Source organism: Xiphias gladius, chromosome 17 (assembly GCF_016859285.1).
Source record: "Xiphias gladius isolate SHS-SW01 ecotype Sanya breed wild chromosome 17, ASM1685928v1, whole genome shotgun sequence".
Classification (NCBI taxonomy): Eukaryota; Metazoa; Chordata; class Actinopteri; order Istiophoriformes; family Xiphiidae; genus Xiphias; species Xiphias gladius.
In genome coordinates this window covers 1-25,909 of record NC_053416.1, presented here as the reverse complement: position 1 = coordinate 25,909, position 25,909 = coordinate 1, and the positions used below count along the sequence as shown (strand labels likewise).

At 39.1% G+C, this 25,909-nt stretch overlaps 1 protein-coding gene across 7 annotated transcripts; it reads left to right on the top strand.

The window, feature by feature from the left end:
- The first annotated feature begins 2,898 nt into the window (after nt 1-2,898).
- LOC120803170 (arf-GAP with Rho-GAP domain, ANK repeat and PH domain-containing protein 1) lies at nt 2,899-25,760 on the top strand. Of its 7 annotated transcripts, none has more exons than XM_040151546.1 (27): nt 2,899-2,955; nt 3,878-3,979; nt 4,213-4,301; nt 4,550-4,602; nt 6,404-6,880; nt 7,944-8,042; nt 8,125-8,317; nt 8,396-8,509; nt 10,311-10,415; nt 10,759-10,819; nt 10,916-11,036; nt 12,516-12,780; nt 12,972-13,171; nt 14,038-14,123; nt 14,208-14,390; nt 16,590-16,658; nt 18,299-18,398; nt 18,562-18,618; nt 18,988-19,114; nt 19,802-19,901; nt 20,079-20,280; nt 20,792-20,837; nt 21,094-21,308; nt 21,835-22,038; nt 22,240-22,345; nt 22,729-22,870; nt 25,049-25,760. In XM_040151546.1, the coding sequence occupies exons 3-27, from the start codon at nt 4,213-4,215 to the stop codon at nt 25,100-25,102; spliced, it is 3,468 nt and encodes a 1,155-aa protein (XP_040007480.1). In that variant the 5' UTR covers nt 2,899-2,955; nt 3,878-3,979; the 3' UTR covers nt 25,103-25,760. The 7 variants fall into 7 exon arrangements, with proteins under 7 accessions (XP_040007480.1, XP_040007483.1, XP_040007479.1 ...); XM_040151547.1 differs by lacking the exon at nt 2,899-2,955 and adding an exon at nt 2,967-3,019; XM_040151549.1 differs by lacking the exon at nt 3,878-3,979 and having other exon boundaries at nt 21,094-21,257.
- Nucleotides 25,761-25,909: the final 149 nt, after the last annotated feature.

Here is a 25,909-nt window from a genome sequence, read left to right as displayed (position 1 = left end):
TCCTTTTCAGAGTCCTAACTGACTCAGATCTGAAAACACAGGCATGAAACAAATGTTGATATGATTCAGTGTAACTTCTACTTCCTGAGAATATCATGACCTCTGATGTCCCTCCAGACTAAAGCTGCAGAAATCCCCTTAGAAATAAAAGTAATAAGAGGCTGCAGAATCATCATGTTTTAAGTTTTCTTTAGTATCACAGTGATCCAGTGATAGTCGTCTGTACATCAATGGGTACATTGCTAACAGGATCTGATCACAGAAAATTCAGCGTACTTAATTTTCCACAATATAAGCAGATTCAAGTGTCTGACTGGACTATTTTTGTCAGTCAAATCTGGCAATGCTGGAACAGGTGAGACCAGAGTGACCAGGTCTTAGACCAGTCAGAACCAAATTTTCTCTTCTCACAGAACTCACAAAAAAACCTTTTCCTTTTAACAGATGCCTTTAAAGAAAAGTAGCTCTCAACCACCTTTCTTTGTCTTATTTTTCCTGACAGACAAAAATAAATCTCAGGTTTAACCTTCAGCGCTCTAATTTCCTTTTTAAGGGACAGTTTTATCAATCCCTTCATATCCCTCCACCTCTGGATTCAATTCAATTCAATTCAATTCAATTCAATTCAATTTTATTTATATAGTGCCAAATCGTAACAGAGGTTATCTCAGGGCACTTTTCATGTAGAGCAGGTCTGGACCGTATTCTTCATAGTTATATTTACTTTTAACAGGTAGAAACCTTGAACAGAATCAGGCTCATGGCGGGGGGGCTCTGCCTTGACTGGCTGGGTGAGAGACAAAGAGAGACGGAGAGAGTGAGAAGTGAGATGGGGGTGGGGGTAACGAGCATTGATGCCATATGAATGCGTGCAGATGGAGAGGAAGAGGAGAGAGGAGCTCGGTGTATCATGGGAAGTCCCCCGGCAGTCTAGGCCTATAGCAGCACAACTAGGGGATGGTTCAAGACCAGCCTGAGCCAGTCCTGACTGTAAGCTTCATCAAAAGGAAGGTTTTAAGCCTCCTCTTAAACCTGGAGAGGGCGTCTGCCTCCCAGACCCAAACTGGAAGATGGTTCCACAGTAGAGGAGCCTGATCACTGAAGGCTCTGCCTCCCATTCTACTTTTGGAGACTCTAGCAACCACAAGCCAGCCTGTGTTCTGGGAACGTAGTGTTCTACTGGGGTAATAGGTACAATGAGCTCTTTCAGATGTGATGGTTCCTGACCATTAAGGGCTTTGTAGCTGAGGAGGAGGACTTTAAGTTCTAGTCTGGATTTTAAAGGGAGCCAATGCAGAGAAGCTAACACAGGAGAAATGTGATCTCTTTTCCTAGTTCCTGTCAGTACTCACACTGCAACATTCTGGATCAGCTGGACAGAATTTAAAGATTTTTTGGGACAGCCTGATAATAAAGAATTACAATAATCCAGCATAGAGGTAACAAAACATGGACTAGTTTTTCTGCATTTTTTTGAGAAATGATGTGCCTGATTTTTACAGTGTTACGTAGGTGAGAAAAGGCAGAGCTTGAAGTTTGTTTATGTGGGAGTTAAAGGACATTTCCTGATCAAAGATAACTCAGAGATTCTTAACAGTGGTGCTGGAGGCCGGGGCACTGTCATCTAGAGTAACTATATCATTAGATAGTGTGTTTTAAACTCTACTGCAACAATCTTTTTGTCTTTAATTTGACTTTTGTTTACCAAACTGTGATCCATTGCTACTTCAATCTTCATACATGTGATGATTATTTCCTAACTTTTGTAAACTTTAAATTCTAGTGGAGATACTAAAATGAAAAAAGATACTAGATTTTTTTTTTGGCACATTAGCCGAATTATACAAAAAGGGACTTGAAGGTAAGATGGAGATTTTTCTGCAGTGGAGTTTAATTTTAAAGGTATTAAGTGTTTTTTTTTCTAAACTTGTTTAGGGACTGTTGTTAACTACTCATAATTATGTCATATTTTTTAATTGGTGGGTGTGTATTGTTTTGGTCTGTATGTATTAATTAGGGTGGGTACCATAAAATGTATATATCATTTTATTTCAGTTTTAGATTGCCATTTTAACAACAGATGATAATGAAGCCTCTGGGCTAATTTACACTTCTGTTCTTTTCTGCTCTGTCTTAGAGTGCACGATGAATGCTTTCTGTTTTTCATCTTAAGAATGTCTTCATGCATTCTTGCATTCAGGATTCCCTGCATTGGTAACATACTTAACACCAGGCCTTTTCTTTTCTCCTTAATAGAGTAAAACTCTGTTGGTGATTTTCTGTTTTTCTTCTCATTAAAAATACAACAAAAAAAAACAAAAAACTTGACAATGACTTCAGCATGCACACACACACACACACACACACACACACACACACACACACACACACACACACACCTACATTCCTGCTAGCAGGTTGAACCGGTGAGATTTATCTGAGTTCACTGTAAAAATATTCATGGTTATAACACCTGAACTCTTTCACGCTGTAATCAGTCCTCCTGTTCATACTCGACATAAACAAATCCCCTCTTAATGAACTTTCAATGGAAGTGATGGGGGACGCAATTTACAGTCCTTTTTCTGTAAAATATGTATTAAAAAGTTCATCTAAAGCTTATATGACATACATGCAGCTCAACAGTGAAAGAGTGTCTGAGTAAACACACAGAGGGACTTTTATAGTACAGCATAACCTCAGAGCCTACGCACATAGTATGATGAAGCTCCTCAACACAGACGTCTAAACTGAAAAAGGTCTTCACAAAGATAGAAAAACAACAGCAAACACACTGAGACACGCACACACACACACACACACACACACACATACACACACACACACAAGAGTAGATTTAAGAGTGACGTGTTTATGAGTGCAGGTATATCTGAAGCAGGAAGTTCAACATGTGAAACAGACAGAGACTCAACAGAGAGCAGTCCTCACAGACAGGTAAACTTACGGACAGGTAAACTTACGGACAGGTAAACTCACAGACAGGTATACAGACAGACAGGTAAGCAGCAGGTTTCGTAGGTGTTCGTTATTACAGTGACAACAAAGTAAGACAAACACTCATTAAGTTTCTATGTTGAACAGTCAGATTGTGTTGTCTGTGTTGGTCCGTTTGATTCTTCACTTGTCTTCTTGTTTTTCTGCCTGAAACCTTCAACCTGTCGTTTGATCTAAAACTGAAACACTGGATCTGTCTGTGAAGTTAAATCTTCTGTCTGCTTATGTTTGGGTGAATTATAAAATCATCAAGTTATAGTTTCAGACTATTTTCATTCATTTCCAATATTATTCAGTTTGTTTAAAGGACCACATATTTTGTTTGATTGTATTGTATTGACCTGAGGCTCAGGTTCATCACAGGTAGACCAGAGTAGTACAGTTTCTTCTGCTGTCAAGCGATATGATTGGTCAGATGAGCTGATTCACTTCTCAAGTCTATTCCACTGTATTAAGTCATGTTTTCTTTGTTTCACATTTTATTGCTTTACTTCCTGTTTTATTTTGTGTTACTCACCTCAACTCTCATTTCCACTTCCTGCCCTCATGTGTTTCCCACTTCTTTGATTGCCTGCCCTGCCCTTATTTGTTTCACCTGTGTCCAATTATCCCTGTTCTCTTGTGTATTTAGTCTGTTTGCTCCCAGTTCCCTATATCAGTTTGCCTTCAGTCCTAGTGTCAAGTGTTCCAGCATTTTCCTAGTGTTTTAATATGCCTGATATTCTGGATCTCTGCTTGTGTTTTTGACCTCACCTCTGCTTAGTCCTTTTTGCATTGTTTGCCTGACTGATTGCCTTCCCAAGTATCAAACCATTTTTTCCTGAGTAAAGGCTTTTTGATTATGCTTCTGAACTGTCTCCAGGGTTGTGCACTTGAGTCATCATCCCTGTGTACCAGTTTTGATATCAATGCAGCCAACATCGGTGATTGGCTATTTAAAGTAACACGTCGTCTTGCCTGAGAGGTGATGCTAAAGAAATTAATGAAAACACTAATCAATTAAACCTTTGAGTTAATATGCAGAATAGACCGCAGGACATTTTATCAGCAGTGTTTTCATTCTTTATCCCTGGTTTCACTTTTTCCCTTTGGTCTCCAGACCGCCACTCATGTGTGTTAAGGATATTTAGTTGCTAGGAGATGATGATGCTTCCTGACAGGTAATTGATTCACTAAATGTCCCCTCCTGTCCTCCAGATGACTCCTCCTCCTCCTCCTCCTCCTGTCCCGAAGCCTCGAGCTCGTTACATGAGAGACAGTCTGAGCTACGCCTCCTCTTTGGATGGGTCAGTTCTCCATTAAATCTATGGGAAAAAACCTTTAAATCTACAGAACAAACCTTGAAATCTACAAACTATTCAAATAACAAATGTTAAAATATATGCAGCAATCCTTTAGATCTGTGCACGCACACACACACACATACAGACACACACATACACTAAAAGCTGATTATTGCATGTAAATCTGAAAACAAATTTACGTATAAAATCTTATAGCATCATCAGTGAGAATATTTTGTTCTGTGTTTCAGAGATTTGACTGATGAAAATCCAGCTTTTTCTAATGATGTTAACCTGAGCACAGGTATACACACACACACACACACACACACGCAGAGAAAGAACTTCCAAAAAACTTCGACAGTGCACTTCCTTGAGTTGTTGTCGAGAAAATCAAAATACAGACAGACAGAGATTTCTCCATTTGTTTGTAGGATAGTAGGATGTTTGTGTGGGAGCTGCTGCGTTAGTGTTTTTACTTGTGTTAGTGTTAGTGCAGTGTTAGCATTACTATTGTGTTAGTGTTAGTTATTGGTGTTAGTGCAGTGTTAGTATTGGTGCAGTGTTAGTGCAATACCAGCGTTTATAAATAGAATAAATCATAAACAATGAAGAAACTCTTTCTCCTGAACAGGTCATGTATTTAATAACAGCTTTTTTAAAATCATATTTTTTATTCTCATGACTGACTGAAGTTTGTTTATACCACAGTTTATTTTCATTATTCAGCTCCAATATTTACACATATTTTCCATCTTAGCCTCCCTATGATTCACTCTTAAGTAAAGCTAAATGCTGTGAATCCAGATTTTAAATGATGGCTCTAATATGGGACACTTGCAGCTGACTGATGTCTGAATGTGGGACAGCTTTAGTTTTTTGTTTCTCATTTTCTTTTTAGCCTGACTCAATGTTGACGTCTTGCAGCGTTGTCTCAGTGTGAACAGTCAAACCGGTTTGTTCCGGTGGATTAAAAACTCACCTGCTGTTGATGTTTGTGAAACAGCAGCCTGCTGATTGTCTGAAACCAGTTTGACAGATCATATAATTTCAGGAAATGTACAGACTGTAAAGATCACATCACATGTTTCTGATTGTACTGTTAGAGTTAACATGTTACATTCAGCAGTGTACCAGAGAATAATGACCCCCAGTACATATGAAGCCTCAGTGTGCCCCCTCCCCTCTTTATACAACAACTTTAACACCTACAGATGACTGAATCCAGATATATGCATCAGCAGCCTAATCCTGACTCTCTGCTCTGCTGTTTATCATAAATAATAAAACAATAATAATAATAACACTAAAAACGACTGTCTGAGCTACAACAAATGATTGGTCAAATAACCTTTAGCAGAAATTCTCAGGGCTCCGCTTCTCAAAGTTTTTGGAAAAACATGAATGAAAGTTCACATGCAGCCTCCCTCATCAGCATCAACGGCAGCACAGTTATTATTTTGGAGAACCTCTAATAGTTTTTAAGCCCCAAACCAGCCTGTCTAATGATTTATAATTTCCTTATGACACATATAACACATTTTAAAATTACAGATAGCAACAAACTATTAATTCCAGGTTTCCTAATGACCATGAGTAGTTAGTTCCATTATTCCCCTGCAAGCAGCTGGTTTGTCATGTTAAACATACATGTTAAATATAAATGTCACATCCCTGCTGAATTTTTAATTATCCATCTGTTTTTATATTTCTTTCATTTTAACCTTGATTTTAAAAAGAGAATCCATCACAGTCAGCATCATGTGTCTGTATTCTTGTGTTGTATTTTCATGTAAACAACAGTTAGTACAAAACCAGTCTGTCGTGACTGTTTGTAATTGACATAAAACTCCTGTTAACACACATCAAATCATAATTATTTAATCCTTCATATCTCCTTATGGAACTTTTATTCTGAAAGCCTCCCCTCTGTGGTCATAATAGGGCTCTTATTGTGAAAAGTCTGTATTAGTAGAGAGCAGTTGGAGCCATTGGTGAACGTCAGAGGAACTGCAGGTGGACACAGATGTCTGTTTGATTGACAGGTGTCTCAGCCTATCGGCTGATTTCTAATGATGATGTCACTGTTTCCTCCTCTTCCTCAGATGAAAATGGTCATCTTCCTCCTTCCGCTGGTTCGGATCGTGGTGTCATCATCCCGACTCTGGCTGGTGTTGCTGACATCATTGCTACCAACATTCCATCATTGGCTGTAGTTGCTGCCGCCATCGGAGGCTCCGCCCCCTCCGCCCCCCCTGCCCCCCACTCCATAGACAGCCTGGCTAACAGCATCACCACCCACGTGCCTAGCTTAGCAGGCTTTGCTAGCGCTGTGGCTAACCCAGCTGCTGCTACATTAAACCCCACCTCCTCCACCACACCTGTACCTGCTGCTAACACAGATGCTTCTAACTTCGACAGCATCGTTAGCTCATTAGCTAACATACCCAGTTTAGGAGGGATTGTTAGCGGTGTGGCTTACCCTGCTATTAGCAACAACTCGTCAGCCCCGCCCCCCTCTGCTGGTAAACCCCCCCCCCCCCTGCTGCCAAGGATCGGAGTTTCCGGAGACCCTCACACCGGTACATCAATAAATGAATCAATCAGATGATTAGTCCATTAGTCAATCTGAACTGAGACCAGGATCTTCATAAAGGTTTTAATTAGTCTGACCTCAGTTACCATAAAAACTATAACCCGGTCCTGGTCAGACTGGTTAGAGGCTGAACCAGTTTTATGTACTATCCACTCAAAGGGAACTCACCTCTCATTCAAAGGCCTTCTTCTGAGAATCATGAAACAGGGAATTTTTTGGCCCCTGGAGGTCTGGAGTCCCAGGTCAGTTGTCTGCTTAACCCGGTTAGTAATCCAAGTCTTGTTTACATTTAAATATTGCAAATGTTGTCTAGAGGTGCTTAGTCACAGGCAACTGGATTTTCTTTAGGTTCTTGAGGACATTTGGCCTCTTGTACGGATGGCTCCTTCTGAAGAACTTTCCTGGTAATCCAGTCTTTCTAAGAAGGCTGGATGACATGCCATGACATGAAATTACATGACATCACATTACATTTTATGGCATAACATCATATTACATAACGTCACATTACATTACATCATATTAAATCACAATTCATCACATTACAACACAATATGTTATATCACGATACATTACATCACATTACATTCATCTGACAGACATTTTTGTCCAAATGAGCTAAATATCATCAAGAATCTAAAGTGCTTTATTTTAATCATGTCTTTTTGGGTTACCAACCAGACAAAGCAGGCAACTGCTTCAGGACTCCCTAAAGCTGGAATTATGCTTCTCCCATGGTTAAATATGGACTGCAGAGGTTTACAGATGAGCCGCTGTGCACCTCCAAAATCTCCCAAACAATACATCATGTGGACCTGCGTGTCAAGCACAACGATTGGTTGATCCAACTCCTGCAGGACCCAGGTTTTAAATAGAGACAAAATTTAAACATACAAGTTGTACACACAAGTAGAAAAGAAACAGCCACACAAACGTTTCAGAGTGACCCCCCGCCAAACACTCATTGGTCCTGTACGTCAAAACAGACATACTCCCTCCTGATTGGCTATTCGACATGTTCACTGTGTCTCTGTATCATGTGTGTCCAGATGTCGGGGCGCTGTCACAGCTGGTGATGTCAACTTTAGACCAGACTGCCGGAGTCACATTATCTCTAGTAGAGGGAGCTGCAAAGCCCACAGATGAAGGTATAAACTTACCCCTATTTTTAGTCTGGGTCCTGTTGGTCTTCATCCTCCTTAGTCTGAATCCTGTTGGTTCTGGTTCCAGTTTTAACTCCGTCTCCTCACACCATCGGAGGCGAAAACCCTTATGTCACAGTGTTGGCTTGTTGGGAAGCTGAGGAAGCTGACTCTGAGTCATCCAATGAGGAGGAAAATACAGGAGTTAGCCCTGCCCCCTCTGGAGCTGATGGACCAATGGAAGGAGATCCTGCTTTCGTCTCGACTACAAATACTAACAAGTATGTATACGGTACTACAATAACTACTACAACGATTACAATTCCTCTGCTGCTGCTAACAGTGTGTTGGTGTTGCAGTATTCCAACCAGTCCTCCAGGTCGTATCATGCCCACTAGACCAGCCCCGCCCCCTCCTTGTCCTCCTGGCCATTCAGAAAAGCCAGGAAAACCTGTGAAGCAGAAGATCCCGAGGTACAAAAACACAGAAACACACAAACACACAAGGTCTGCTCTTGTGTTCTTGTGGACTGCACCAATTCAGTCCACATCTAGGCAAGTCCAAATCAAATATCCAGAAGTGTTCCTGTTCTGTCTGTTTTACCCAGGACGCTTGGGTAGCTGACTTGTGTTATTCAAATATAAACTGGTATCACCAACCAGCAGCAGGGGTGGAGGACACAACTGTTATTGTATCACCTGATCTAGTTTTCATATTTCTTTCAGGTGAGATATGAAGCAGTTAGATTTTTTATTTGTGGTTTATTTATTACAAACAATTATCTGATATTTTGGGAGATGTGAGGAGCTACTGGTTGGGTGAGAGCTTTCAGTCAGCGACCATGGTCATCATCCTGGGGAGAATGCCTCCATGATGGCCAGCCCTTAGGTAATTTACTGCTGGCTCTAATGTCTCTATAGAGTTTTGATATTTGATTTAATCCCTTTTGGATGATAAGCTTTGGTGTCAAAGTGTAAATCTAATATTTAGTTTGAAGGTAAAGTGAAGCATCATGTTTTTATTGGGCAGTTTAACAACAGAGCTGCTCTGTGAAGCTTTGGACTCTGCAGATAGAGACATATCACATTTATATAAACATTTATAAATATGTATACATGAAAACTAACAGAGGCAGTGTAGGATGTTAGATTTGGTTTTATTGTAACTGTATCTCACAGTCATTCGGGTTGTCAGCAAGTACTCTGCTGTTTCAGTTAGAAAGTGTTCATACTGCTTCCTCTTGCTCTCAGAAGTTTGGAGTCAATATGCTCACAAATGTGTAATACATGAAAAAATGAAAAATAAAATTTACAAATGTGTACAACAATTTGTGCATAATTTTGGCTACTAATAAATGCATGTTCCAGTCCACATACAAATACCAAGCAATTTAAACACATGTAAAAAAAATGTTGCAAATTCACACATCACAGCCTGAATAAATTTTATAAATATTTTACACACAGATTTTTAACTTCAACTTCACAGATCTGATCATTTTTGGGTTCAAAAAGCTTCCTGTGTATACAAAAGGGCTGAAAATATCTGTGACATTCTTTTGTATTTACTACCAAAGAGGTTATGTGATCACCCATGTCTGTTTGTTTGTTTGTCAGCAGGATTACGCAAAAACCACTGAACCAATTTGCACCGCACTTGGTGGAGGGATGGGGCATGGGCCAGGGAAGAACTGATTAATTTTGGAGCAGATCCAGATCATCCAGATTTGAATTTTTTTCCTCTGAAATCTGGTGTATGTTGTTTGACATTTGCCTTAGTGGATGTCTGTGCTCTATTGAGCCCATTTTCTAGATTACAGATTACACCAGCACTTAAACACAGCATGCATATGTGGATCTGTGTTGAGCGGGAGACCATGAAAAGACTCTCAAAACTCCATACAAAATTGTAATCTGATCCGTGCGTATCAGGCAATCTGTGCACACACATTTAACAAGCTGTAGATAAAATGTCACAAATATTTTTAGACATTTGTATACACAGGAAGCTTTTTGCAAGCAAAATTTACTAGATCTGTGAAGTTGAAGTTAAAATCTGTACACACTGTCTTAATACTTATTCTGGTTGTGATGTGTGCATTTGTAAAACTGCTTTACAAGTGATCAAATTACTTGGTATTTGTGCGTGGATTGAAGCACGCATTTATGAGTACCCAAAATTACGCACAAATTATTGTACAAATATGTAAATCTTATTTTTAATTTGTAGATTATGTAATACATATTTGTGAGTTAAAGAGTGTTTGTCCTGCAGAGTCGCCACTATTCGAGTGTCGAGGAAGAAGAGGGGCAGCGGGAGTTCAGCTCCACAGAGCGCCGTGGTCCGATCCAGCTGGCTGGATGTCTGGAAGGGCTTCAGGTAACAGCATCAATCACTATCATCATCATTTTCAAGATACGTTTCTGTAGATTGTGTCATAAATAACAGAAATAATGGAAACGGCTGCCCCAGACCCCCAGGCGGCAGAACAGTATAAACAGTGTATCTATGAATGATGTGACCCAGAGGAATCGTGGTAATTTAAATGAAAAATAACAGGATATCCAAGATTGATCCCTAAGAAACACCAAATCAGGACAACACCCGGCAGTCACAACAGACATCTTATTCAGGCCACATTTTAATAAGGTAGAAATAAAATGGATGGAGGATGGGCAGATTGAAACACAGAGAGACAGATGACGTGTTTTCTCTCTAACAGACATAATGTTTTATGGGCGACATTGGACGGACAGCTGATGTCTCTTTGGAAAAAACGCACAGTAAGTCAATGTCTCTCTACCTGTCTCTCTCTGTATACTCTCTTTGTACTGTCTGCCTGTCAGTAGGTAATGGCTGCGTTTTATTTTGATTACCAGGACCGATTCAGTGAGGTGTTGTTTCATGTCTCCAGTATCACCAATGTGAAGAAACAAGACAAAAGAAGATTCTCTATTTACTTCAGGAAGAAACATTATGACTTCATGGCTCATAGTGATGGTAAGAACACTGCTCTCTAATGCACTCTAGTGTGGTCTGCTTCCCCTAAGGCATTCTGCTGCTCTGGTTCCTAGACTGGGTGCCACGAGGATGAACCCATTGTGCCACAATATTTTTTAAATTACATTTTTTATTTTGTGTGTTTTTACTAACTTTTCACCAAATTAAAAATAAAAACTGCCTTTACATTATATTTTACATTCATTGTCACTTTCACAACCCAGTCAAATACGCAGTTATGCCGAAGCTAATGACTCGAAACCTCAGGGTTGCTCAGGTGTGAGTAACGCATCATGTTTTTTCCGCTTTTGAGTCTTCTGGCTATACAACAGTGCCAGAGCAATGCACTGCAAATGTCATGTCCCGCCCTGCCTCCTAGGTCATGTTTTCATTTATTCCATTGTTCATAGTATTTCCTGATTTATTTTGGTTTCACTAACTGTTTTCCCAGCCCTTTTTCCTTGTGTAGCTTTTGGCTGGTAGCTTTTCCCCTTGCTAGTTTTTGGACCTCACCTTTGCCTCATCCATTTTGGTTTTGTCTGCTTAAGTGCTTACCTGTGTTCTAACTTGGTTTTTGTCTTTTGAGTTGTTAAAGTAAATATAAATCAGAAAAATACTGCAATATCTCAGCACAGTCTGAGATGACTGAACCTGTGCTGACCAAAAGAACTAACATTAGACAGTACACTGAAAGCTATTGAGCTTACGGCTTTACGGACAGGTTTTGTCTGCTTCTGGGACATCGATGCCCATCATTGTCTGAATGTGGAATCAGTGTGGTATCACAGTTCCTGACAAAATATCTCTGAGCTGGCTTTCTTATCCTTACTCTACATGAAAAACAAGATAAGGAATCGCCTGTTACTGGACTTAGATGTATGGGCTGCTCTGTATTCAAGAGCTATCTTCCCACTTCATGTGACTCAGTGAATAGTGGTTCCAGTCTAAGTGGAAACTTTGTAAGATCTGAAAATTCAATCAGAAAATGTATTTTGATTATCCAGAGGAAACAGGCTTTGGAGTTTTGTTCAAAATAACAAAGGCAGACACTAACTAATGACACAAATGAACTCATTGTATAAATCTGGGATTTGTCGGGAGCAACTCAGAAGTTTGTAGAAAAGGAAGGTCAATTACCATTATATCCTGGTGTGATGGAGATGAAAATCATTATGGTGATCAACTGAAAGAACTATATACTTTTTACTACTGGTGTAAGTGAGGTTTATTTTTATGATTTTGAGAGGTCTGAGTGCTTCTCAGCCATCAGTGTATTAAAATATCTATTAGGTGGTCTGAGCAGACAGAAATAGCAGTATACTGACAATGTTCAACACTGCTTTTAGCTCCACATGACTAAAATAAAGGGGAGTTTATGTCACATCCCTGTAGTACTGCAATATCTGTCACTGTAGAAACTGTGGAAGTGACAGATATTGCAGTACTAATGTTCTCTATCTTGTGTTTTTTGTCTCTCAGAGGTTCAGGATGGTTGGGTCACATCTCTGCTGGCTTCCCGAGGCCAGCCAAGCCCCACCCCTGCTGAACTGCACGGACAAATCACCATCAAGGACCCACGGAGCCGTGCCTACGCTGCCATCTGGGGTCACAACCTCTGGATTTACCCCAACAGAGAGGGCTATCAGCTGGGTATCGCCTCCTTCTCTGTCCCCCTGAACGTGGCCACTGTCAAATCTACAGGAAAACACTCGTTTACCCTCATCACTCCATACAAGAACTTTAAGTACATACCTGTCTGTCTGCCTACATGTCAGTTTTAACATTGCTCTGTCTTACTGACTGTTGTAGTCCTTTAGTAAAGAAATATTATTGAAACATTTTTTTTCTTTTGATTTTTTTTTTTTTTTTTTTTTTTTTTTTTTTTTTTAACTCTTGCCTCTTTGATTCTCTGTAATCCCACCCCCTCACCTCCAGCCTATCTGTAGATTCAGCAAAGGATCTGTCCATCTGGATGGACAGTCTTTCCTCATCTATCCGCAGCGCTCTGTCCTGCAGCCAGGTGACAATGCGTCTCTGGGAAAACCCCACCAACAAGGTGTGTGGTGACTGCGGCTCGGCAAATCCTGACTGGGCCTCAGTCAACCTACTACTGGTCATCTGTCAGGCCTGTGCAGGTACAAGCTAATGAAGGACTCAGGGTGGCTAATGCTGAGTTTGTATCATGTGTTAAGGATGTAGAGATGGAGAGATTCTCATGTTTACTCTTATTTACAAGTCCAGACAGTTGTATGACATCAGAGTTGGTCATGTTAGGGTTAATATACAGTAATGTTGTTTGATATGCATTGTCTCTATAAAAATAAACAATATAAAAAGTACTGTACAAACTTGTTAGAGCAGAAGGCCATTTTAGCTTCAGGCATAAACATTATATCAAAATCACTAAAACATCTTTATTTTTTCATAAGAACACAATTTTATTTTATTGTAATTTAAATTTTTAACTCAATACTGAAACACGGAACTGTACTATCATTACAAGTTGTTTGGGTTATTGCAAGTCCACTTTTACTGCACTACCACAAACATTACTTACTACTGTAAATTAAAGCAATCAAGGAACTGGACCAAGTTTACCGCTGAGATTAAATGTATTGTATGCTAATCAGGGGAAACATACCTGCTGCTAAACTGGAAATCTAAAATGCTGGGTAGCGCCTGAATGCAGCATAAAAAGAGTTGGTCAAAAGAGGTGGGTGTTACATTTTGTCACAGCATTGAAAAGTTAAACTGAAACACAAGGGCCTTAAAATTGATCCTTGAGGAACTTATTGAAAGTGAAAGTGAAATTAATTAGATTTTTTAAAATGAATGGTCATGTAAACCACCTGTGGACAGGTAGCCAGTAAGGGTTGGACAACTAAATTTGATTTTTTTTTTTTTTCCCCACAAATATAAAGAATGAAATCTAAGTGTGGAAGGCTGACATTGCTAACAGATCTACTGGTTTAAATGCAGAATACTAACAGTCTTCTCTCAGGTCAGCATCGAGCTCTTGGCAGCAACCTGTCGAAGGTACGCAGTCTTAAGATGGACAGCAAGGTCTGGACTGAGCCACTCATACAGGTAAGGGGGGACTGAACCACTCATATAGGGAGGGGGGTGTTTACAATCTCTCTCGGGACATTTAACCCTTTAATCGTCTTCTAGCTGTTTGTTACCTACGGTAACTGGCTGGCAAATCAGGTGTGGGCTGCAGCAGTGCCAGCGGCAGAGCAGCTGCTTCCTGAGTCATCTAATGAGGAAAGGTCAAAGTTCATCCAGGATAAATACAGCAAAGGGCGCTACAGACGAGCCCACTCTCTGACGTCCTCTCCCTCTCTGATGATCCAGGTCTGACTCAGTTATATTTAGTTATACTATACTGTTAATCCACAGACGATCAGACTTTGACATGTTACCGCGGTTACTGTAATAATGTACAGACAGCAGTTTACTCACATTAAAATCGGACTAATGGCCATGTATAGTATGTAAATTACATATTTACTGAATGTCACTCACCATAACCAAAACATATAAGTAACATACGTGTACGAACTGCGTATACCACATGCATTTCAAAATATAGTAAAAATAGCAGTTATGATGTATGACCGATGTATCAACACAAGTATTTTATATCATAAATGCTAATAAATAATGTCTCAGAATACAATGAAATTAAAGCATAGAACAAATAAATGATAAAGATTAAAAAACAAATGAATCACGGAATCCTAAATCCTAAATTTGGTATAAATTTTTGACTCATTGAGCAGCTGAGCACACTTGTGATATTCTCTCTAAAATGGAAATCAAATATTGTTCATAAAGTTTGTCCCAACTCTGTTGCCGAAGTTCCCACAAATGTACTGCACTTGCATATTGCTTTGCCTTTACACTTAATGTCTAGTTCATCCAAAACCAGCTCCATGAGGTTTAAATCTGGAGACAGTGCTGGTCTTCCATCATGTGAAGCCACCATCTACTTACACACCATTCCTTCCTGCAGTACAGTATTGTCCGAATAATGCATCAGAGGCTGTAGTAACAGTTTGTTCCAACACTGCTGTGTACAGAGAGAGGGTTTGTAAGTAATCAACAAAAGGGGCAACTGTAGGAATTGATTGCATTAACTTTCAAGGCTTCATTTTCTTCCATAGCTGTAAGTGAACCAATTTCTTAACCCCGAAAAAGGCATGTTTTCTGTGAAATTTACGTGATTTTTCACCTAAACCTTTTTTTGTTTTTTTTTTTGTTTTACCTTAGGTAGTTTACCGCTGACCTTCATAATGTTTAAGGTTTTTCACTGGACTTGAACTGCTGAAATTTAAATAAAACTGGAAAAACAGGGGCATACTAAAACTTTTAACCAGTAGTGCAGGTTTTATATATATATATATATATATGTATATGTATATATATATGTATGTGTGTGTGTGTGTATATATATATATATATATGTATGTGTGTGTGTGTGTATATATATATATATATATATATATATATATATATATATAAAATTTATACCAAATTTAGGATTTAGGATTCCGTGATTCATTTGTTTTTTAATCTTTATCATTTATTTGTTCTATGCTTTAATTTCATTGTATTCTGAGACATTATTTATTAGCATTTATGATATAAAATACTTGTGTTGATACATCGGTCATACATCATAACTGCTATTTTTACTATATTTTGAAATGCATGTGGTATACGCAGTTCGTACACGTATGTTACTTATATGTTTTGGTTATGGTGAGTGACATTCAGTAAATATGTAATTTACATACTATACATGGCCATTAGTCCGATTTTAATGTGAGTAAACTGCTGAGATATATATATATATATATATATATATATTTCTTCTAATATTAATCAGATATTTTCCTGTATGTTCATGCATTTCAAACTACATTATTATGCCTTCATAAATTAGATTTAAATTAAGAAGTTATTTTTTATTTTCCTCTGTGTAACAGAAAACACATCTTGAGTAATAGTATAATAATATTTCACAAAACCAACTGAAAATTATTATAATATTCATCATTCCTGTAAACTACACACTGTATTTTCAAATCCTATATTACAGACCTTGGCTAAATAATGTAAAGCCATATGTTCATAACACATAAGGTATTAAAATATTAAAATAACACACCTAATACTTATTTGTAATGCTGAATATATGGATATATTTTGCACAGCCTATTCAAACATATAAATACATTTATATCCATGTAAATATCTCTATATTCAGCATATGAACAAAACAATTATTTTTGCTATGTTAGCTCATAGTAACTGCCAATATGTGAAAAGCGGATTTTGATCAAAAATGCTCTGAGGAGGCACCTGATGTGTCAAAATAAAACAAGTAGTTTAATCTGAAACCATATATCAGAACAGTTTCACAGATAGTCTGTATACATACCAGACAAAATATAAGGTCATATTTATTTGTCTTAAATTTTGAGACATTAACAACAACATCTGTACAGGTCTATGATGATGTGAATGCATGGGATATGTGTGTTTCAGAGGCTACGTGAGGTGGTCTGTAGTGACAGCATAGAAGAAACGATGTCTCTGATCTGCTCAGGAGCAAAGGTTGGAGCTGATGGTTTTACAATTTGCTGTAAAGATATTTATGATTCTAATCTGACTAAATTCACTAATGATTAATCTCTCACACACACAAGTGCACACACGCATATATGAAATTGTCTGTATGAAGTAAATAAACAACTGAATAATTATTTTGTGGCCATTTCGATATATTTCTACATATGTAACTTTTACTGGATTAGTAGTTTACCTCAGCAAAATTTAATTATTTCAGAACAGGACATGCAAAGTAATTTGTATGGAGTGTTTTTAATCCTTTATCTATTTCATACAGATAATTTCATCTATCTAGTCACCCTGGAAGTTATAAATATGATGCTCTGCTTTTCCCTTTTAAACACTGAAGAAGGCAAACTGTTGATGAAATTTTATCTCATTAAAAAACATCTACACTGCATGTCTGTAATTTCAAAGTGCTGGAAAACTAAAGTAGACTGAACACAAATTACTCAATACACCTCTTTGGAACTCTACTGAGTGGTTTTTCTAGTTTTCTATTTATTCAAATTAGATTTAAGGATTACAATTTATAAGAACAGGCTTTCTGGTATTGTTTCAGTATTAACATATTTAGCAGGTATCACATCAATTTTGGTATTATGAAAACACTGCTCTTGAGTCATGGGTCCCAGCTAATGACTCACCTGGTCCTGAGTTGGTGGTCCCAGCTGACATTTCATCTGTTCCTGAGTCGGCCTTCCCGGCCGACATCAAGCCTGTCCCTGAGTTGGCCATCCTGGCTAATGTCCCATCAGTTCCCGAGGCTGTTCCTGAATTGGCTGACATCAAGTCTGGTCCTGGTACCCGGTTGGCGGTCCGAGGCCCGATCCGGATTCCTGGTCGGCAGTCCAGCCGACACCTGCTCCCAATCTCCAGTTGACAGTCCCTGCTTACAAACAGCCAGACTTCCTAGACCATTAGTTGGCCATCATCTCAGCCGGCCACGACCCGCCTGATCATTAGGTTGACTACCTGGAGCTCCAGTTGTCCGCCTCCAGTGTGCCTGTTTCTCTGCTTCCCCTGTTGGCCTGTACATGTCCCTTGTCACTGGCTACTAACTCTGGACCCCAGAATACTTCTCTGCCTCCGGAGGGGACCCACTGTTGCCATAGCCCTCCCGCTCGATCTCCAGTGAGGACACGGCACTGCTCTCCTGCTCTGCCTCCAGAGAGATCCCACCTTTGCCATCAGCCTCCTGCTCAACTTCTACAGGGACCCTGCCTTCGCTACTACCCACCAGAGCGGTCCTGCCTTCGCCACTACCCACCAGACAGTCCTTCCTTCACTGATTCCTGTCTGTCCAGCCTCAGGGCTGGTCTCCTGAGCGGCTCCACCTGTCTGTGTGGCCTCTGTGCTACAGTTGGAGCTGCTCATGTAACAGACATTCACAGGTTTAAAAAAGTGTAAATAGTAAAATTTAATGATGTGTGGGTCAGAATCAGGGTCCTGGCATTGTTGGTGTTAGCTTACTGTCACATTGTAGTGTTTTACGGGGACCCTGGGGTGGAAGAGTCATCGTCAAACTCAAAATGTCTGCTGTGAAAAAGAGCAGTGAGCAGAGCAGCAGCAGTTCTCTGTGATTAATTTTAATTCTGTATCTGAGTGATGTTATCTGTGTACAGGTGTGTCAGGTAGACCCTCAGAGTCCCTCCCCCATCCTTCTGGCTGAGAGGGCAGGTCAGGCTCTGCAGACTGAGCTGCTCCGACTCAACGAGTATACAGGTAACGCACACATACACATACACATGCAGGTAACATACACACGTTACACATGTTACACAGACACAAAGGTAAGACACACAGCTAACATAGTAAACCCTACATTAAATTTAACTCAACAGGATGTGATTCTTTACAGAGGTCTCTTTTTTTCTCTTTTATTCAGAGTGCCCAACTCATCAGCCTCAGTCAGCCAATAGGAGACCTGACTCTGCCCCCTCCGGTAAGAAAACGGGCTGAATTACCAGGATGGATTTATAATGGGAGCACTGAACATAAATAGTTTACCACAAAAAAAGTAATTACCACAAAAAAAGTAATTTAATGGTGGCTCTTAAATGTAAACCACACACACCTTTCTGAAAACACAACGCACACTTTGGAAAAGAAAACAGTGGTTCTGACACGTTTTAACTATTTAACACAATTTATTAATTTTCTGAAATGTTAGTGTTTTGTACCTTTCGGCCTCCAAAGATGGGTCCTAAAAATAATGACATCAGTCTGTCCAGCACTTTTGTCCACAGACAAACATCTCAAAAACTACAGGTCAGATTGTCATAAAAAATTAAAATAATGTGTGTGTATTCAGGTGAAGAAGAGGAGGAGCTTCATGGTAAATTGGAGGAAGATCGTTTTCTCTTTTCATTAGAAAATGATTCAGCAGCGTGTGATGTCCTCGACCTGCGAGAAGTTCGCTCTGTCTTCCTCAAAGATGGGTAAATACTACTGATACTAATAACACTAACACTACTGATGCTAAAATGATTGGTGCTACTACTATTAATACTACTACTGATACCTTGTATCCTATGCTAAAGGAAATAAGATAGGAAGCACTGAAGATCCTTTCCTTAGCATTAAGAGAATTCAACCAGCTGTCATCATGGCTGCCACTTGGATACTTCTGGGTCATTTCACTCAGTGAGGAACCTTCTTAAGCAAAGAGGACTATTTGACCGCAGCCCTTGTGGACTGATATTGAAGACAACAGCACCCTCTGGTGGATGCCTGTCTGTCACTGCAGCTTGTTACAAGCAGGTTCAACATGTGGAGGAGAGAAAATGTAAAGGATTTGATATAGTAAAACAACATTAACAAACAACGAACTACTAAGAAATTATCAACACTCTAAATTGCATTTCAGTAACTTTTTTTTTTCCCCATTACTTTCAGGTTTTTCATTTTTCAGCTCTTGTTTGAAAAGATTATGATGTGTTTTCATTGATGCTTTATTTGTCTAAGATAAGTAACAGTGTAAAAGGTGTGATAGTATCATTGAGAGCATGTAGAGTTTTTCTTTGTGTCTGTGCTCAGTGGATTTCTTCTTAATTCTACCAACACTACTAATGTTTCTACTTGTAGTTCATTTATCTCTTCCTCTTCTTGTGTTCCTGTTTGTTCAGACCGGCTCATCAGTTTGAGATGGTGACATTGAGTGATCAGCTGATCTGTGCTGCTGATGATAAGGACAGTCTGCTTACTCACCTGGTTCATATACTGAAGGTAAACCTGACTCTCTTAGTGTGTGTGAGGACTGGTTTCAATTTTGAACACTGAGGAATTAAGTCTTCATTTCTTCAGATATCTGTTTCAGGGTTTAGCCCTGGATTTAGGGTTCAGAATCAGGTTGAGGTTAAGCTGAGTTCTAGTTTTTAATAAACCCTGAGTTCTTGCTTCCAGGTGATTCTTCCAGGAGGCGTGTCTTATGCAGAGGTGGGCCAGGCTTCTGCAGTCAGTAAAGTATGTGTGGTAGAAGTGGGCAGAGCCTCAAGTCAATCTGATGCCTGGTTGTTACTGTGGGAGGATGGGGTTAGTGTTCACCCCGTCCACAGATACTCACAACAGGCTCTGAGTATGGAACTTAGCACGATCATTCACTACGGTAACAGTCTTTTTATTATTCACACCTTGTACATGGAGTGCCTCCTAACACCTTAAGTTTTATGAATTTCTCCTGAGCTCCACCTGCAGGAACATTTTGGAGTCAAAATTGATTCAAACTGGTCTGCTTCTTCTAATTAATCAGTTCTTTGTTTGTTTGTTTGTTTGTTTGTTTTTTCCGAGGAAATCTGTCAAAATTGAAATCTGAAGCAAACATTAGCTTCACTCTTCACTGTGAAATTATTCAGAACAAAGATTTATACTTTTTAAAAATGTGTATTCTTGTAAACGTACATTCAAATAATAATTCTAACAAACAAAAGCTGATTTCAGCAGGAGTTAAATGGCATATTCTTCAGGCTTATTTTTATTTTTTTAGGAAAGATAATGGTGATGGATCGAGTCTGCTTCCATTTGTTTTAAGACTAAATTAATGACTGGAATTGGTTCTATTTAAAATGTGATCATCAATTTGAATTAAGCATCTAAATGTTCACTGATTTGTCATTCAGAAATGGTGCCATCTGAAAACATCATCACTATGGTAACCGGAGACAGGTGTGCAACACACACACACACACAAACACACACACACCGACACAGACACAGACACAACATTCAGATTTAAAGAATGAGAAATTACAAATCAACCAGCTCATGAAATCAGTGGTACTTTTAACATATCAACTGAAGACAGAGATAAAAGTACTTGATTTACATTTTAAGGATTTTATGTTTCCTTGCTTCTCATTGGCTGAGCTCACCACAGGTATGTAAGACATTAAAGGTAAAATCTTGCTGTTTCTCTCTTCAGGAGTGTGTCTTTGCGTTTCAAGGAGCAGCGCAGTTGTCATTCCTGGTTCAACCACCTGCAGAGAGCTTTGACCAATCAGAGCTTAGCTCCAAGCTTCCATCCTGCAGCCAATCAGAGCTCAGCTCGTCAGTCAGTGTACCCGGTGATGGATTTGGGATCAAGAGGTTTGGTACCACCTGGCATCGAACGCTGCATCTCCCACATCACAGCCCACGGTCAGAACATAGTATATATATATATGTACATATATATATATATATATATATATACACATATACATACATAATATAATCTGTATACACCAAGAAAAACAGAGACAATCTTATGTTTTCAGTCAGTAAACTGTTGTAAGGCTGCAACTAATGATTAATCTAGACAGTATTTTCTTGATTACTCATTTGGTGCAAAAAACATAAAAAATGTTAGTTTCTCTGAGTCTAAAATGATGTCTTCAAATGTCTTTTGTCCAAATCCCAAAGAGATTAAGTTATTGTGATAGAAAGCAGAAAATCTGACACACTGGAGAAACTGAAAACAGAATGATGGCGGTTTAGCTTCAAATCACTTAAATGATTAATTGATTATCAAAATAGATTTTGCGCTTGTTAATAAGTATCCCAAAAACGTATTAAGGTCCAGTGAACCAGGAAATTTGGGGGCCCTGGGGCTCTGGGGTCCAGGGACAGCTCCTTGGCTAGTAATCCAGCCTTGATCTGAATAAATGACATCTGTCTCTCTCAGGTTTGAAGGTGGAGGGCGTGTACCGCCGTTGTGGCCTCGCTGCCAAAGTGAACCAATTGGTGGAGGCTCTCATGACATCACCAAGCTCTGCTCCCCTGGAGAGTGATGAGCAGGGTGTATTAGATGCTGGCTCTGCCCTCAAACAGTATGTCCGCCGGAAGCAGAGTTTAATACCCAACACAGAGCCTTGGCTGCAGGCCGCAGGTCAGTATCTGTAATACAAATGAATGTAGTACTACAGTATGTAGTACTGTTGCAGGGCATTAGGATTTATAATAAATCACATTAGTTGCACAGTAGAGTGTTTGTTTAAGTGTAGTAGTACTAACAGCAGAGGCAGTAGCAGCAGTAGTAATAGTAGTAATACTACAATAGTGCTCAGTCTAACAGTACTTTCTCTCTCAGTGATTTCAGATGAACGCTCCAGGTTTAAAGCATACCGACGGCTACTACAGCAACTTCCTGACAACAACCGAGCTACACTGAGTGCTCTGTTTGGACACTTCTACATGTAACGCACACACACACTAAGACACAGTAATGCGCACATCCTTGTTTTAGAATATTTGTGGGGCCGCTTTAATGACATTACGCGTTCCCTAGCCCCTTACCCTAACTGTAACCATCACCACTGAATGCCTAACCCTAACCTAAACCTGAGTCTAACCTGAAACCTATAACCAGGTCTTGAGCCTCCTACAGCATTTTGAAGTTATGAGGACATAACTTCACACAGTTAAACAATGCTCTGCTTGTAGTATGAGTCTTTGTCCACTAGATGTCAGTGAGCTGTTGTTAAACACTGTTGTTCATGTGAGCAAAAAAAAATTCAGGACTGTAGAAACTGAGCTGATATTTGTTGGATTTAATCAAGCTTAATTACCTGCCTTTCAGGGTCCAGGTGTTTTCTAAGGTGAACAAGATGTCAGCTCAGAATCTGGCTCTGGTTCTGGTCCCATCTCTCTTTCAGACTCTGAACCAGGATCTGCTCAGACTCACCAGAGAGTTCATCATCCACCACACACTACTGTTTCTGGTAAATAACTTACACTCCTGTAAACCTGTTATACACCTGTGTCACACCTGTGACACAGGTGTATAACAAACATACAGCTTCTTCAAAGTCATATCTGGATCATTATTAATTTATTACAATACATAGTGAAGGGTTAAATACCTGTTTATACGAGAACACACAATTTAGGGACAATTAGCTTGATTTAGGAAATACGGCGATAATCAGAATTACCATGTGGAACCACTTTAATTATTCGTCTACCGATATAATCTCAGAGTTAGTATAACAACACTAATAAAGCTGTTTCTCTTGGTGCTCAGTCGAGAGTGTATATAACAAACAATTTAACTTTGGCAAAGAATTAACCTGAACTTGGGTAGAACAAGCAACAAAGAATCGTGAAGTAACTGAAAGTAAGTTACAGAAAGCCAAGGGAACGACTTTATACATACATCATTTATTACACACACACACTAACGCAGAACGACACAACAATAACACAACAACATGCTAACTAGACAAACAGTAATGCTACAAATGACTACATCACCGTAGAACCGCAGTTTTGCAGGGAAAGTACGCTAACAGGTGAGCAAACCAAAGTATGACCATCATTGGAAGTAGCTGGTAAAACAGTGGTAAATTTAGAGTTACATTTGGATAGAGAAGCCAATTGTAATTTCTGAATTGCAGAACAGCTGATTCAGTGTGGATGTTCCCAGAGTGGGAGAGAAGGTGGTGATGCAGGTGTGGAGGTGAAGATTCTGTTGAATTTGAGATTAGCGGTGCTAGGCAGAGATAGAATGGGACACCTATAGCACTGGTAACAAAGGAAATTCGAAGTTGCATTCCAGTGAGGGTTTTTATAAGGAAAGTTTGGGATAGAGATTCAGACAGATGCTTGACCAATCCCTGGACGGCTGCCCTCCCAGGGGTGGTGTCATGCTTACATTCCCTCAGCGCATAAAGAGGCCAGATGTCACACGCTTAATTGTTAATATTTTTAAGACAAGTTTCTAAATAACCATATGTTGTTACTAATAAATACAATGAATAAAAATCTGGCATCCTGATTCCACCGGTGATTACAATGAGACCAAATATCACATGTTTATCTCTAATGGATATGGAAATATTAATATGTGAGTTTATTAGACATACGACTTGCAGAATATAGCTATAAATACCATTAAATCTCAGATCTAAGTGAGAATACAAATGTACACATTCAAATAATAAGAAAAGTAATGAAGTACTGACATTACAGTATTATTGGAGCAGAGGAGGGCATTTGAAATATCCTGGGGATGTGTTTGTTGACTGGCTGTAAGTTATTTGTTCAGACTCACACTTTAGTGTGGTAGTTCCATCCTCAGGTCTGTTGGTTCAAAAGTGAGGTTACATCTTTTGGGGGTAGCCTGGAATGCAAAACATCTGTCTTTTGTGTTCTGCTCAAATGTACAGGTATCTTACAACAATAAGAACATCAATGAATGAAAGTCACAGTTTGATTTGCATTTATCGATTTTCCTGTCAGTATAAAGCAGTAAATTGTTGATTTGTTGATTTTATTGAATACTAAGTGAAAAGCAACACACTGAGACCAGTTTGTGGTACCTACTGTATATGAGACTTACATTCGGACACAGTTTATGTATCATCAGCTTATTGATGAACCATCTATTCAGTTATCAATTGACCTGTAACATCCAATCTCATTGCTTCTGAACAGTATACTGGAGGCATACAGTGTTCAGTGTAATTACCTCATTTAAGGAACAGCCAATGGGGTGAGGAGACCAATTACCTGTGGAGTCTGCTCTGCAAGAAAACTGTCAGGGACAATAAATTAAGTTTTGTGCTTTTTGAGAGTTCTTTGGAGATGAATGGACCTGGTTGTAGTCTACATCACATGTGCAGCTGACACTCCAGTATTATTACAGCTTTGAGGGCTTTTGGGCTGACTGAGTGTGACAGATGCAAAGGTTGAACAAATAAGAACTATATCTGTATCATGGAGGGATCATTTAGTTGAGTGCTTATTATTTATCTGCTGCAAAAATTTTAATGAAATACAATTGTAGTTACAGCAGTCTGCCAAGTTTTATTGTCGATGTACTGTAAGTGAGTTATTTCATTTTGTATTTCTTTTTTACAACCACATATTAGTGACTTAAGTGAGTTTTTTCTGTGCAGACAACAGAGGGACAGGAGAAAGAGGAGGAGGATGAACACATCACTGTCTTATGATGTTGAAGAGGAAGGATTTTTTCTGTGATCTGAACTCAGATCACGAAATCAAACACTTTTTATCACACATTTACAATCTTTTATTTGACCTTCAATTGTTTTGGCGGGGATGTAAGATCAACGTTTTACTCATGATCAAACTGTTTTATACATGTGTAATTGCAACGTTTGGTTTCAAAATGGAATATTACTTCACTGAAACTGAAATTGATTTTTTTCTAACAAATCAGTCCACAATTTATCTCTCTCTCCTTGGTGTTTGTTTCTTTCTGGTTCAAATTGTAATTACAAAGAATAAATATAAGTTTTAATCATGCTCCTGCACTGACGGTGCTGTGAATATTTTGGTGCAGTGTCTTTACTGTATTTTGAAAAAACCTTATATCTGTGTGGGTGGTCAGTTTAAATAGATTGTTATATCCCTTAAGGATGTAGACATTGTTCCCACTTATAGTAATCTTTATAAAAAAGGTTATAATCCACAGCTGCAGGTTAATTTGCATAAGCCTATATATTTGGGACAACACCCTGATATTGTTGGAGAATCAGAATTAGAGAATCAGAATTGGAGAATCGGACTTGACTGGACCCTTGCAGGCTTTTTAATTTGACCTCAATGATTCTCTCTCTGCAAAATATGTATACCTGATTTTTATAAATAAAGAAAACTCAAAAAGAGCATCGACATGCTGTGAATCATTCTTCTCCACTCAAGAGGTGCAAGGTCGTGATATACGACAATGGGAAATTACCAGAATAATACAACAGTGCAGCAGCTGTCGTCACATATCAAAAACCCTCCTGGAT

Excerpts from the sequence above, each read along its gene's own strand:
- LOC120803170 (XM_040151545.1), top strand. The coding sequence starts at position 4,213 with ATGACTCCTCCTCCTCCTCCTCCTCCTGTCCCGAAGCCTCGAGCTCGT. Across the intron at positions 11,037-12,515 it reads CTTCATGGCTCATAGTGATG|AGGTTCAGGATGGTTGGGTC; the intron begins GTAAGAACACTG and ends TTTGTCTCTCAG. Across the intron at positions 18,399-18,561 it reads CCGACTCAACGAGTATACAG|AGTGCCCAACTCATCAGCCT; the intron begins GTAACGCACACA and ends TCTTTTATTCAG.